This window comes from Ambystoma mexicanum, chromosome 13, assembly GCF_040938575.1.
Source record: "Ambystoma mexicanum isolate Mex_15411 chromosome 13, UKY_AmexF1_1, whole genome shotgun sequence".
NCBI lineage: Eukaryota > Metazoa > Chordata > Amphibia > Caudata > Ambystomatidae > Ambystoma > Ambystoma mexicanum.
The window spans coordinates 594,015,490-594,031,598 of record NC_090938.1 but is presented as its reverse complement, the minus strand read 5'-3'; the positions used below and the strand labels follow the sequence as shown (position 1 = coordinate 594,031,598).

The 16,109-nt window shown below is 44.6% G+C and overlaps 1 protein-coding gene across 1 annotated transcript in view; it reads left to right on the top strand.

Moving 5' to 3' along the window:
* The window catches only part of CNTNAP1 (contactin associated protein 1), a 419,356-nt gene that overhangs the window by 109,462 nt on the left and 293,785 nt on the right, over positions 1–16,109 (top strand). Inside the window, exon 2 of the mRNA XM_069634419.1 lies at positions 14,770–14,867. Within this exon, the coding sequence (XP_069490520.1) occupies positions 14,770–14,867 (98 nt within the window). The remainder of the gene's footprint in view (positions 1–14,769; positions 14,868–16,109) is intronic.

Genomic DNA, 16,109 nt, shown 5'->3' with positions numbered 1-16,109 from the left:
ACATTAAAGCCCTTGCTTCACTCAGGCTTGTAACACTCGCCCAAGGGGCATTACCCGACCGGTAATGCACGCCCCTCTCAGGTTCTATTGCTTGATGAGTGCTGGTTGTGTGGTTGTTCTTATGGTGGCTTATTTTAATCAGGAGACTGAGGCTTTACTTGTGGAACACAGGGTACCCCGGGTCTGCAGTATATATCTTTTGGGCCATATCTTTAATGAATATGTATTTGTTTTGTGTGTGTTTGTTGTTTGTATTATCATGTGAACCTGTACGATTGCAAACCACGGATAATAAAAAACAGTGATTGCCAATAGGACTGAAATGCTATCAATTGAAGCTGCTGTGTTGAAGGGTATTGTATTTATAGTGTAAAAAAAAGATATATTTTGGTTTAAAACTAATAAAGGCTCGACATGCATATCGATTTAAAACTAAAAAAGGCTTGACATGCAATCTAGAACTGAATAAAGATGCACTATTGAATCAAAGGGTGAGGTATGAGTATAATTGGGTTTTATGGAGGGGTATGCTTTTAGGGAGTGATAGGGAAAATGAAGAGGGACAATGGGATGTTCCCTTCCCCCGATTCTCATCCAGACCATGGCCTAGAACGTCACGGCCGAAGCACCCACCACGTGAGGAATTCGACTCGCTCACAGATGCCCCAGACGTCAAGATCTACCGTGGCCACGCCCTACCAGCCAGGGAAGCTGCCCGTCAATCAAACCACGCACTGGAACCTCAGTCGAAGCCGACATAGACCATATGGATCAACTCGACTAAAAACAGTAACAATGAAAATCACCAACATTAGAGATGCCATGACGACATAGCCAACAGACAGTAACACATGTGCCACCATGCACACTGGTCATACCCACACCAATCTCACACAAAGAACATACTCAATACCATGACATACCGCACCATTTACATACACTGATGCATCATTATTATTTTGCACATAGGCTAAGCTACAGCACCGCAGAAACGCAAGACGCAAGAAGAGCCCATGTACATGCTTGCAAACGCTTCCTCGCTACTAAAACCACAGCGACATAAGGCACTCATGTATACGGACCCATGTCGCCCTACGCGACCCCCGTGTTGTGAACCATATGCCGCCGCCCACGAACCAGGCCAGAGCAGGCCTCAGCACCAAAGTAGGCCACAAACTCAGAAGCCACAGGCCCAGAGCAGCTCGGACAGAGCTGCAAGGTGCTGATCATGCAGAACAAACCCTGATGAGGGCCTCACAGCCAAGGACACAAAGTTGAAATTTACACACTGCGCGCCCCGAGCCAAGGTTATGCCTGCCGCGGCTAACCGCCCCTCAGAGCCGAAATACAAATTAAATGCTCATAATTCTGCTCCAGCCACGGTCTCACCACACGTGACCAGGCCGACCTGATGCGGTGCCAAGTCCCAAGGACCAGGGAAACTCTGGGGTCTCATGTTTGGGACCCAGACTGCAACAATGAAGTGACAAATTGGACACTGACGGCGGTGAGAAAGAAGCGCTCCTGCAGCCAATGGCAGACCTGTCCATTGTTCATCGCTGACACATAGTCATACATTGTTTCTAACACCAGGTACACCGCGAGCTGGGAACAACGATGGTCCCAGGCTTGGGGTCTCACGGATGAACCAATCAGGGCATGGGGGGTTAATCACTGATGGCACCACAACCTAGCCAATCACTAACTCTTTCCATGTAGCGATTTTGGTGTAACAATTTTTAAGGACGACCCAAGCATACCACCTGACTCGTTCTCTACCAACCACTAACTTTTCTATACGTACCTATACTAACCCTATTACTCGGGGAGCCAGCCCGGGATGGCGTTAGGTTTTGGGGGAAGTTTCCCAGGTGACGCACGATGAGGCGTCACGCACGCAGAAAAAGGGCCTGTGAGCCCACTCTTGGGAGATGTGTTCCCGGATTACCTGTGATCCCAGAACCTATCCCTGTCGTTTTATCTAATAAACAGCAGTAACGCCTTGCTCTTGCGTGTGTCTCATACTCCTTGGGGACTGCGGGAGGAGTTGGGGCCTCCCTAACCCCGAAGGTCCACGGACAGCCCTGCCGACCTCCGGGAAATCACCCCGACAAAAACATTTCAGAAAACCCCCAAAATGAGTACACTGTTTATTCCAGCAATGGATTTTCCCAATCTCCTCACAGCAAACAAACAAAAAAGGTTAACTATCATCCTTACTATTGTACAGAACTTCTTCTGAGCTGGGAAGTCCTTAGGATCATGGTGGGCAGAACTCCATATGAGTGACGGTTTTTGATTTATAGACTTGCCGATTGGCTTAGCAGGATACTGGAGCCGACGTGGCATGGTACCCATAGGTAAGGTTAGGACTCAAGGTTTTAGATATTCTTTACGGTACAGGTATGACTTGAATTTGGGATCGCTCCAATGCCTTTCCAAAGGTAATCGGACTGCTGAGATTCTCAGAGGTCAAGGGGTCTGCTTTGGTGTTTTACTGTGTTCCAATGAAGCAGCACTGGTAAAGAGGATTTTCAGTAACAAAAAAAGGACTGCTGTGGAGCAGCGGGCGATGCTTCTGTTTGATGTGTCAAGTAAGTGCTCCTCAGTTCCCTTGAAGAAGTCTGGTTTCTGCCTTGGAAAAGTAGAGAGGCCCAATAGAGCTTTCTCACGTTTCTTATTTGGGTTGGCTTTTGTCAGTGCTATGGGTCTTGTCAAGAGGTTGAACAAGGTGTTCACGTTCTTAGGATAAAGCCAGCATGAATAAGGAGGCAGCAATGGCATATACTGGTGAGGCGGGCCTCTTGATGCTTTTTGGGCATGCGAATCAAGTCAGGAAGGCCTGTCTCAGAATATAGTGTTGAGACATGACTCAATGTTCCTTTAGCACAACATGCATGTAAATGTGCTTAACAGTGGGCCTTTATTGTTAAGCCATGCCTTGTGATTGTGTGTGCAGAAGCAGCATGAAAATGTGTTTTACAGTGGCAATGCTAACGTATATTGATATGACGGGCCGTCTGGTGTATTTTGGGAACCAAAAACACGAGAATGTGCTTTTGCGTAGAATTGCTACCATATTTTTGTGCAAACAGGGCTCAAATAACTTTCCTTGGGCACAGGCAGCATGAAGGACGGACAGTACTGGCATGTATTATTGAGAAATGCCTCATGGTATCCTTTGGGCACAAGCAGCATGAACATGTCTTCTACAGTGGCAGTGCTGGAATAGGTTGTGACAGGGCCTCATAGTTTTCGTTGGGCACAGCCAGCATGAGACTCGTACATTTATTGTCGAACCCGGCCGCATACATTTCTTCGAGCACCAGCAGCCTAAACATATCTTTTACAGTGGCAGTGCTGGAATCTCCAAGTTATCCTTGGGCTCAGACAGCATGAACAGGTCGTGCATAAAGCTCCTGTGTACAGTTGGTGACATGGGTTCTACTGTGGAGCCTATTATTCAGACATGCGTGGTGTAATATGCACCCTGTGGACTCAATATTTTGAAAAGATTCTTGGGGGGGGGGGGCGGGTGGGGACTACTGTCCTGGGTTGATTTCTTTTCACCTGTTGCTCTTAATTAATCCAGAACGTATACACAGTCCTCGCAGGCAACCCAGTGACAGAGTGTCACTATTCTTCAGATAAATTACAGCCAATGGTAGAACTGATTTATTTCCATGAAAGACTAATAGCGACTATATCTATTCATTTAGATCTTGGCAACACCTCCCCTGGAAATACTGCCAAACTCCACTACTGTTACTGTATGAGGTAAGCATGCAGTAACAGTCACGCAGACCCTTTAGTTATCCTCCATGTTGGAGTACTTTTGGATTCCATTGGGTATTTGGCAGATTACTGCACGCAGTATATATAATAATATTGCATGCAGTAGTGTTTAGTGAAGGACATTTATGACACAGTTTTGAAGCTCAGAATTTGGCGACAAGGTACAATTGGCAGCAACTCCATTACGGCCACTTTTTTTAGTGCAGCAGTAAAAATCCCAATGATACCTTTACGGTACACTACCACCGGCATCGTCCATAATCCGGGTATTACATTTCAAGCCCACTAGGCTCTTAATCGAATGCACATTAGTCGTTTAAAGGCATATTAAAATACCCTGGTGGCTGATTGATTTGGTGCCATCTGAATACTTAATTGTGGTTGCTCATCAGCTGGTGTTCATAGACTACTCATTTTTTTAAGTGTTTCATCGTTATCTGATTTTTGAAGCATTGTCCGTCATGTGGGGCGGTTAGAAATATACGTGGGTAGAATAATGCACAAGTAATGAATCTCTTTATAGGAAACAAATCTTGTGTTGTCAAACAAATATAAACACTTTTCTCTAAAAGAAGGACTCTTAGGCCCTGATTCCTAGAATTATTTGCGTGTAAAACAGGGATTTGCGGGCAGAATGGTACGCAAATCCCTGTTTTACACGAAAATAATTTCATGAATCAGGGCGTAATTCATGGAATTTTTAGCCCAGACTTTGCACTGCCAACAAACACCCTGATTCACAGATAGGGGCAAAGTGTATTTTTGCAGTGCAAAGTCACTTTGCACTACAAAAGTACTCTTTGCACCGTGATTTAAGCCAGTTTAGCACAGTGAAAAGAAAAGTGACTTTGCTCTGCAAAAGTACTATTTGCCCCTCTCCATGAATCAGGGTGTTTGTTGGCAGTGCAAAAGTCACTCTGGGCCTGATTCATGGAAAAGTGCGCAGAATAAAAAATGTGCACCCCGCATATTCCTGGAATTTGCTGCGCTACGTAACCATATACGCAAATCACACCCAGAACCCCCCCCCACCCGACGCACCCCCATGCAAAGCATAAACAGCCAGAACATCTATCTTTGCTTGCTCACACGGGCGTGAATACAGGCACCCATCAAACACTGCATGGGGTCCCACCAAGTAGGCCTGCAACTCGGGGACCCTGTGAAGTGTCCCCTGGAACTGTTGCCGGCACCACGACAAAATGCATATGATCATGCGTAACTCAGGTTAAACTCAGAAAATCTGCACGCGAACCCCAGTAAACCATTCCTGCACCCCGCTACACTGCGTACGCACACCCCTTAGTTAGATCGGAACCCCAGTTGCGTCCACGCACCCCTAAATCAGATGTGCCATCCCACCTCCACACTGCGATTGCTATGCGCAGGTATCTTTACGCCTGCCTTCGGGTGGCGTAGAGGTTGAGGGAATTGGGTGGCCATTTCTATGCCAAGAGGCTGCGTGGGTGGTTCCATGAATACGTGTCATTTGGTGTAATTGTGGGCATGCAAGGGACTGCCTGCGGTCCGTCCCCCATAAGGCCCACTTTTTTTCATGCTCTTCTCGATTTCCTGTGTTCCGCCCCCTTCCCAGCTCTCTGCACAAGCCGTGCCCATGCTCTGCATGGTGTCTTGTGCAAGGCCCTCAATAGCTCGCAGAGACGTGACAAGCCTGCGCAAACTCCACACAAGTCCTGGAAAAATCCAGCGCATTCAATTCAATGAATGGACGAACAGGATTTTGCATGCAGTTTGACGCGCAAATTCCCTATTTCCTGCACAAATAACTCCATGAATCGGGCCCTACATGTTCCAAGAATTAGGCCCTTAACGTGTCCCACATTTCTGAAAGGGGTCACGTGACACATTATGGAAGTAGGCGGAATAAGAAAGCAACTTTACTCAGCAAAGGGGAAAAAGTAACATTTTTGTACAAAATGTGAGATTCAATGGCGCTTTTCGGTAGCATCGTTTTCCAAACACATTTACTTTTACGTTTACAGCACATGATCTTTTGTGCAGCAACTTTGTAAAGAGAACAAAGTGGCACAAAACTAAAATCATGTTAAAACGATATTAAAACACCTTAATGGCACCGACACTAGTCCACGTGGTTTGCATTTTAAAAAGAAAAATGATGTTTCGTTCCTTGTGACCTTTTGACAGGATGCGCTAGTGCCACATCCATGTAAATGTTTCCAAAATGCATCTCGTGAAACCTCTGTAACTCAACATGAATTTATTGTGCAACCCGAATATTGGCCCTTAAAAACATAGAAAATGGACCCTAATCACAATAAAAAATGCCTCGGGTGATCAAGTAGATCCCCAGACATGTGCCCAAAAACAGACAGCGAATATGCTGACTGCTGCAGAATATTGGTCCTACACAACATTTTAGGCACTGCAGTTAATGTAAACCTCTTCAGAGGTTACACTAAACACCACAAACCCATCTGTATAGAGTGGACAGCCAGATGAAATCTACGTGGTTTCCACAACGTCTCTGTTATTGGCTAACAAGATGTTTAATGAAAATGTTAACAATACATTTTGAGAAAGTAGACATGATATCTTTTTTTTATGAGGCATGTGCCTTCGTGGCTATGCTTGCAGTGTAGTGTTATGATATGATCGATTATTTATATAGCGCCTATACACAATGGCCCTCATTAGGACCCAGGCGGTAAGGGGTTTACGCCGGCGTAAACCATGGCGCCCCTTACCGCCTGAGTACGAGTTCCCTTAGCGCCATGGTGATTTTAACGCCTGCTTTTAGCAGGCGTTAAAATCCATGGCGCTAAGGGACCTTGTTGTTAATTACGCCACCGTAATTTACGGTGGCATAATTAACGGCTTCCCCACTCCCATTATGCCCTATGGGGCCAGAAATGGGAATGGGGAAGGGTAAATGGGGATTGGGGACTTACCGCCCTGCAAACCTCGGAATGGGGCGGTAAGTCCGCCAACCCCCATGGCGGAGTTGGCAGCTTAGCGCCATGGACCATGGTGCTAATAGCGCCATGGTCCTCCGCCAAGGTCCTAATGAGGGCCAATGTGTTTCAAAGCGCTTCAAGGCAAGGGAGGGAACAAGGGAAAAAACAACCACATTCTTACAGGCCATGAACAGTAAGGATGTGAAATTAACTATCGTACTCGGCCTGATGACATTTCAGATAGTGCAAGAGCTAAGACGTAGATAAGGAAGGGAGGGGGAGAGTGGGATGGAAATGGAAACAGACAGGCGACCACCGTACTAGGCCTGACGACGCTTCTGGTAGAGCTGGAGAAAAGCAAAAGGTGTGGGAGAGGGGTGACGAAAGGGAGGGAAGGAACAAAACAAGTGACTATCGTACTAGGCCTGACGACCTTTCAGATAGTGCTGGAGGGGTGGTGGGGAGGAAAAAAACAGTAATGGGAGGGTGGAGGAAACGGACGAGGTTGCTATCATATTAGGTCCAGGGACAATTCTGATAGAGTAAGTGCATAGAAGAAAGTAAGAGGAGGAGATAGGAAAAGGGAAAAGGGAAAGGAAGAGAGAAAAGAGAGTAAGCAGTCAAAAAGAGTGGAGAAGCAAGAGTGGAGAGTGAATACAATTGCAGAAGTCAGTAGTAACATATAATGTTGCAAGCCAGGATACAAGATGAAGATGGGAACAGCATGATTCAGGGCCACCATGAGTACAAGATGCAAAGGAAGTCCAGCATGAGAGTTGAGAAAGAGTGACGCACCGTGAATGAATGAAGTCCATAAAAGTCAAATCCAGCATTGGCCACAAGACGGTGATGGTGAAGGAAGGCACCAGGTGGGCGGGGCTTGCTAAGTGGTGAAAAAGAGCAGCAGGCAGGAAGGTACCAGTTGGGCGGGACTTAGGCCAGGTGACCTAGATCCACTTGCACCTGCTCCCTATCTGCAAAGGAAAAGAAGCTGGAGGGCTACTTAAGTAGAGTAACAGAGCGACAAGCAGGAAGGCACCAGGTGGACGTGGCTTGCTAAGTGGTGAAAAAGAGCGGGAAGCAGGAAGGAACCAGGTGGGCGGGGCTTGCTAAGTGGTGAAAAAGAACAGGAAGCAGGAAGGCACCAGGTGGGCAGGGCTTGCTAAGTGCTGAAAAAGAGCAGGAAGCAGGAAGGCACCAGGTAGGTGGGGCTTGCTAAGTGGTGAAAAAGAGCAGCAGGCAGGAAGGCACCAGGTGGGCGGGGCTTAGGCCAGGTGACCTAGATCCACTTGCACCTGTTCCCCATCTGCAAAGGAAAAGAAGCTGGGGGGCTACTTAAGTAGGGAAACAGAGTGGCAAGCAGGAAGGCACCAGGTGGGCGTGGCTTGCTAAGTGGTGAAAAAGAGCGGGAAGCAGGAAGGCACCAGGTGAGCGGGGGCTTGCTAAGTGGTGAAAAAGAGCGGTGTTAGGGTGCACAGTGGTTCCTCAAAGCCGTGGACAATTGACCTACATCCAAATGGACATTAGGAAGAAATGGCTAACCATACATAAGGGTTGCATGTGCCCCGGTATGATGTACTGATAACTTTTTGTCTGTGAGCATATATATGCTTTTGTTCCAGTATTTTTAACACATACAAAATATATTAAAGGCTATTAGCACATGGAAGTCATTATTTACCTCGTCTCAGCTAATCATAACGTCCCGATTGCAGTCAATATCTACTGGTATTGACTGCATTCCAGATATTCTGTCTTCAGAAGCAGCCAGGGAAAGATCAGAAAATATTTCTCTGCATTAAGGAAACAGCAATGCAGCTTTCCAACAAGAATTCCTTCAACAAGGCATTCCAACCTAATTTAACAGAACAAAGACATAACAACAGAACCTAACCTGCACTGGTCACCTGGCCACCCTCTGATCTTGGGCCCAGGTCCCCTCCCCAGCCAGTCGCACACCTGCACTGCCTTCCTGGCAACTTGGTGACTGTTTCTGTATCCCCTCAGTCCCACTCCAGCACTTGATACATGTTGTCTGCACTTACCCTTGCCACTTGCTGGCCGCACTTCTATTATTGTTATTTATTCTTTTTCCCATGTACTGCACTGTCCTTGTCCCCCTTTAACCCCACACTCTCCCCATTCCCTTTCCCATACACTTGTGCGATCTGAATGACACCTAGCCTAGTAGGATCGTTTGTCTGTCTTCCGCTTGTTCCCCCTCCCTTGCCTCGTCGCGCCTTGAAACATTTGTGTATAGGCACGTCATAAATGCCATATCATATCATATCAAAGGGAAATTTAAAACATGGAAGAAATGTTTTCACTTTTGTAAAGAAAAAATGTTTACTTTAACCATGCAGGTGCTAAAAACGGTTCCAGTTTAACTAGGTTTACAATTAAAATGGTTACCTTATAAACATAACCTAGTTATTTAAATATTACAAAATGAAGCCACATTCCATTTGCAAACATTTCTTGTGTCATTTCTCATAATAAATGAAGATGTTTACTTCACCACTACAACTCCAAAACCTTGGGATAATGACCCTTTCTCAATTTAGGCTCTCAGTTTCTCCTCTGACCATAACTTGGGAGCCAGTCATTATCCCACGATAACGACTCTGCCCTTGGGCTATAAGGCAATGTAGGTGTTTCGCTTTCACATGACCGTTCTCAATGCTATTGTTTTTCCATGATGAAATCTTTTGGTAGGGATCCTGCTGTGAAATTAGCACAATAGCATTTAACTTGTTTATAAACTAGGATATCTCGGGACAATCCTCGTGTGGCTGCCATTACACACATTGGACATAATTGCTTGCAATCTTCTCAAAGAAGCGATACAATCACTCTATAACTAATTAAAATAAAATGTTGTAAATGTGGAAATCATACGTGTCTCATTTTGGCAAGCCCAAGTAAATCGCAGATAACAGTGCATCCAGTCATTCTGCTCCGTTCCCACACCTGCCACAGAGGGATCAGAGATTCATTGCAAGGTTGTGGTGAAAGGCATGGAACCCCAGGATTGCCACCTGGGGACCCATACCTTTCACTGCATACATTTGGGTGAGCAAGGGTATATTCACACCGCAGAGATCTGCGTGTGCAGCCATACCACACATGATGGCCCTCATTGCCAACTTAATTTCCACGGATTGCGCAATGTTCTTGACGGCACAGGAAATAAGTGGAAATAAAGAAATTCCAAAGGGATGGGATTTAGGCCATTTCTGGCAGTTTTGAATTCTGTGCAGGAGCACCAGATGGTAACAGTTTATATACCGCGGCGAGATCAGAAAGTGCAGAAGGGACAGAGACAGCACACACGTTTTATGCATGCTACTTCCAAGCCCACAACATTTATTTATTTATGTTGGTGTTTTATAATGTGCTTCATTGTACCTTTATCACTACCACGCTAGAACTAGCCCATACGGCACTGCCCAAAGGGCCACGCAGTGCTTTAAGTGGCATGCTAATTCGAGCCGGGGCTCTTACCGGGGTGTGGCCAAAAAGGGGCATGGCAGTTTTCAGAGACTGCCACCGCCCACCTAAAGCCATGGAGCTACGTCAGTGTGGTCCAGTTTTCTGGGCCATTGCTGCCCCTTTAATCTCTTAGCCTAGCACACACTTGACAGTTTTGACCAATGCTAGGGGCTCAATATTTTTAAGTGCAGCATTCCACAGAAATAAACCCAATCAATATGCCCAAAAGTAGCACTCATATGGTTTTTCATGGAGAGTAATGAATCTACATTTCTGAATGTTGCCTACATGTTTTGGTTCCCATGACTCTTTCATATCCTGCTCCGACCCTGATGGGTGCAAAGAGTGGAGCAGGGTAGTGAACTGAGAGAGAAGATGTGAGGCCAGAAAGCCATCACACTAAGGGGCACATTCCAACGCCTGACAGAAGAGTGTGGGGGAGTGGGGGATAAGAAAGAGGGAAATAAATGCACCATCACAGATTACTAACAGGGCCGTTCTCAAAAGCTTGACAGGAGACAGGAGAGATTGAAGGAAGAGGACGTAAGAGTGGGTAGGATCTCCAAAAAAGGAGAGTGGTCCATGGTTGCATCAAAGAACGACCGAGAGGAAGGCAGGGAATATGCAAAAACAGATTAATGTCAGGCAATGAGAGCAATCACTGGTGTGGGTAATGGTGCCTAAACACTACTGCAATGGAGATAGTGTTAGCACTAAGATGAGACCCGGGATCGGAAACCAAAATTCAACAGCAATTCCTACTTACCCATACCTACGAATTATGCATTATTTATGTCTGCAATACACCAAGAACGTTATGGTAGGTTAAAATGGCTCGAAAAAATGTTTTGCCGCCTGAAATGTCAAATTAGGACAGTCCTTTTGAGCCAAGTCACACATTCCACAATGCCACCTAGAAATCATTGCTGGAAGTTCACCTCCAGTTCTGAGCCACATCAGCAATGCATTGTGGGTATGCAAATTAGCCCAAATGCAATCCTTTTTTTTTTTACATTAGGGCTAATTTGCATACCCACAATGCCTTGCTGATGTGGCTCAGAACTAGAGGTGAACTTCCAGCAATGTTTGCTAGGTGGCATTGTGGAATGTGTGACTTAGCTCAAATGGACCATGCTACTTTCGAAATATTTATGTTATGTATGACACATACCATCATTCTCTGTCACGATCTGCACATAATTGCATTTCCAGAACGAAACTGTTGAGAAACAAAATACAATTCAATGACAATACATTTTACCACTGAAAACATTTAGCTCGTTACGGAGAATAGGGAATTTACTTATGTTTTTTAATTGCAACTACTTTTTGTCCGTGCCAAATGTCCTATAATTTTACATTTTTGTGCATCTAATTTTTAAAGCCTTATGCTTGAGGACATTGTAAAAACAGAAAAAAACATCAATAGAGCAAGGCCTAACCGTCGAAAAAACGATTAAGAAAACATTTGTTTTCCATCCTTTTCTATTCCTCCTTACATTTGAGTAGTGGAATACAGAGCTATCATACTTTTTCTTCTATTCTCCTCTTCAAAGTAGATTTGCAACTAGCTTTCTCTGACACCAATGTAGCATATGCCATTGTCGCTGTGCACTTTCACCTGCTCTGCAATATAATGAAGTTTCAACTTTCAAACCATGCTGCTATGCACTGAACCACAGTGCCATCTAGTGATGGAAGTGTGTGCTTGCAACTATTTCCCACAGACATCATAAGTCCCTTATACATTTATTTAAATGGATGTGCTTGATTGGTCAAATGTACACTGTCATTTTTTTCTGACCCAAGAGTTTATTTTGTTTGAACTTTTGTAAATTTGGAACATCATCCCTCTGTTGCGCTTCTGCTTTCCCTCTCTTACTCTCCCCATACTTTTCTGAAACGTTTTCTGGTTCCGCTTTGGGGATTCTCTAGATCCTGTGCAGTCACAGAAAATTGAAAGTTGCTTCATTGCAATTTAGATCACAGGATCTTAAAGCAGTGGTTTTCCTCCATCCAAGTGGTGCAGTGCATGTGCTGCGCAGCCTGCTGCTAGAAAATCGATGGCGATGTAAAAGCAATCCCTTTTTCCTGTAACTAAGACATTTTCTTGAAACAGCGCCTCGATGCCCTTGGGCTGGAGTGTGCTTTACAAATCTAAAAATAAAAAATAAATAAATACAAAATAAAAGCGTGTAGTGTTATGCCAGCCCTAGTATTTTATTGCTTATATGTATTTAGTGTCACAATTGAAAACTAATAATGGATCACATCCCGCTCTTTTGTTCATTTAGAATAGGGTATTCCCTTTTTTCAACACTGGTACAACTGGTCATGCCAAGAAAGTTAATTTGAACTTGGGTATTAATGTTGTCTTTGTGACACATCGAAGGGCATAGCTGAATTATATCTTCTGCGATAACTGTTATATTGAGAAAAAACATTCTCAATGGGGAAGACGATTTTTAAAAAAAACATTTATGAAGTGTATTTTCTGTTAGCACCAGACAGTATCAGTAGTGGCAAGACTCACAAGGTAGCATTTTCCGAATTCAAACCAGAAGTTAACAAAGTGCGGAAATAGGACAACAACAAAATCGTATTATAAGAAGCACCTACTATAAATGCACAAATATAAATATGTACGAAATCCTCTCTACCTTTTAAAAGACACTCATCCTTAGAACCTAACCAAGTACAGCGATACAGGAATGTCCATGTATGAAATGGCCTTAAAATCAGTGGCGGCCGGCGAATTATTTAATCGGGGATGTGTGAATATTTGCCACAAATGTGTGTGATCGACCGAATGTAGAGACAGAGCCCAAACCAACTACGCAGGACCCATCTCCTCCTGGGAAAAGTTTGAATAGTGGGTTAAAATGCTATATTATACAGCAAACTTCTAATGAAAAATTAATTAAAAACCTGGACTGTTTGCAATCGATTTTGTAGGGTAGTGCATGGAAAAATGCAACAACAGTGCACAAGAGCATTTCCCACAGCATTTTCATGATGCTTTTCCCCACAATATATACAATATATGCCAGTATAAAAAAAAAAATTTTGATGCTGGCTGCGCCCATACATTTCCTTGCTGGCCGACCCTCTACATGCCAGTATTCCCATATAAGAATATAGTCATGTTTTCTTAGTGCATACTGCCAGTAGTTGTACTATCAGAAAACATGTCTAAGCTCGCTCTGCCAACATATGCCAGTACCTATACATAAGAACATATTCCTGTTGGCTTTGACATGAAAAATGCTAGGCCACAATAAGAAACCATATCCAACATGTAATAACACTTATGTTTGCTTTTGTAATAGCTGCCCAGCAACACATGTGAAGCCACAGTAATGAATGGCTAGACTGGTTGCACCAAAATGCCATTCTAGCCCCATAATAACACTTAACATGCTTGCATTGTCATAAATGCCCAATACAATATGCCACAGTAAGAAATAGGGGACTGGTTGCACCAAAATGCCAGTCTAACCCCATAATAACACTTGACATGCTTGCTTTATCATACATGCCCAGTAAAAAATGGCATGCCACAGTAAGAAGTGGCTAGACTCACTACACCAAAATGCCAATCTAGCCAAGCAATAACACGTATAATGCTTGCTTTATCACAGATCAAATATGATAAAGCAAGTATCATGACAGATGCCTACTAAACATACCATGCCACATTAAGAAAAGACTAGATTGGTGGCGTCAAAATGCCAGCCTAGCCATGTAATAACCCTTATCATTCTTGTTATATCATACATTTGAATTATCGTTGAAATAATACAGACTACAAAGCAGAGTTATGGGTTTACCATGCGTTTTGGTAAAGGTGCCTTTATGTTGACTAGAGCAACAGGAAATAAACTAATTCTCTTGCCAGGATTTAAAAATGACATTTCATGTTAAGCAAAAATGTCTTCTGAATGGGAACGAAAATAACCCGGGCTGGTCAACGAAAAGATTTACGTTCAATTTGACATTCCCATTGGCTGGAGCCTCAAGATTAATCTCTTGTGTATAATACTAGCCCGAAAGTCAAATGTGGGCCAATGAAATGGGGCAAGACTGGGTGGCAGGTACTTGTAGCAAGCAGCACGAATGAAGGGGAGCTTGTGTTGTACAGTAGGTATGGATTGCCCTCAAAGTGTCTGGTTATCTGATTGCCACTCAAGGTAATGTGTTGCACCTGGGGAAGGCTACGCCTCTAATAGTTTTCACTTTTCAACCGCGAAATGGAAATTTGACGGCTCAGTGGGTTGACTCTCCACTCTGCAGCAAACTCAATTACCCCTTGGTGATTTGATAACAATGGGGGCTTTTAATATCTAATTTAATAATACTACATTCTGCCAATCTCAGACCGATGAAAGCCAAAATGGACTCTACTGGCATTCAAACCTGCGATTGGTAGATTATGCATCAATCTCTCCAGCAGGAGGTAGATAGAGTAATGCACCCACCTGTGGGATTGTTGTAGACACATTACTCTTCTCCTCTTCATGCACATGTTTTCCTTCTTTTCAGGTAGATGTGATTATGATCTGGTGGCTCCGCTCTACTTTACATCCTTCGACTCTTCATCGCGATACTCAATTTTTTACACGTCGAACTTTGCCCGGCTGTACAGTAAGATTTCAATATTCTTTTGGTGGGGCGAGTACTGGGGGCAGGGTGCACGTGTGGGAGGTGGTGGGTGTGGGAAATGTGTTCATTTATTTGTACATTTATAGCAGCGCACATGGCCCACAGGCATTTAGGCACTAGTACCAGTGTGATAGAAAGGGAGAGAGTGTAAGGGGGAGGGAGAGGAGAGTGAATGTCAGTTGAAAAGGTATGTCTTGAGTTGCTTTTTGAAGGCATTGTAGGATGGTTTGTCTTGTAAGTGGGCAGGTAACTTGTTCCAGAGTGCAGGTGCGCGGATCGGGAAGCTGGCGCCACCTGTTCTAGACCGCTTGAACCTAGGCGTGACTAGGCAATGTTTGTAAGAAGATCTTGTAGGCCTTGCTGATGAGTTCTTTTTTATTTTGTCAGCTAAGTAGCATGGTGCATCGTTCAACAGACAGCGGTGGGTGAGGGACAGAATCATGAAGTTTATTCTGTCCTTGACTGGGAGCCAGTGGGCAGTTTTTCTAGCCTCAGAAATATGGTACCGTTTGCCAATGTCAAGTGCCACCCTGAGGGCATTGTTTTGGATTGTTTGAAGTGTATGCAGGTTTTTTCAGGAAGTGCCACAGAGTAGGGACTTTCAATAGTCCAGTTTCGACCCTATCAGTGCCCAAGAACCTTCGAGTTCGTTTGTAGTGCTAATGAAGGGTTTGCCAGCGTTGATGAGCTTAATGACGTAAGCAGAAGATGATGCAATGTGGTTGACCTGGCGGGACATGATCAATGAGGAGTCGAGGTAGACGCTGAGGGTATTGATGGAGAAGGCAACAGCAATGTTGTGGCCATCAATGCTGGAAGATTTGTTAACCTGAGGTAGTTTTGCCAGTCGGGCAAGCAGTCCGATAAGGAGAAGCTCTATTTTTTAATCATTGAGGGAGAGGCTATGCGTTGCCATGCAGGATTGGGTAGCTTTGTAGATGAAATTCATTTTAAGGGTGTCCCTAGGGTGGTCGCCAGTGAGGGGGATGAGAATTTGGTTGTCGTCTGCGTAGTTTGTGTAAGAGATCCCAAGAACATGCAAGTGGATGAACAGGGGCTTGCTATACATGCTGTAGATGGTAGGAGAGACAAAGGAGCATTGGGGTACCCCGCAGGATGTGAGTGTTGGTTTGGCAGCAGCCTCCCCGGCAAATACTCGCAAGGATCTATCGGCCAAGAATACATAGGCAACTCTGTGCATGATTTCCAGGAGGACAGGGGCAG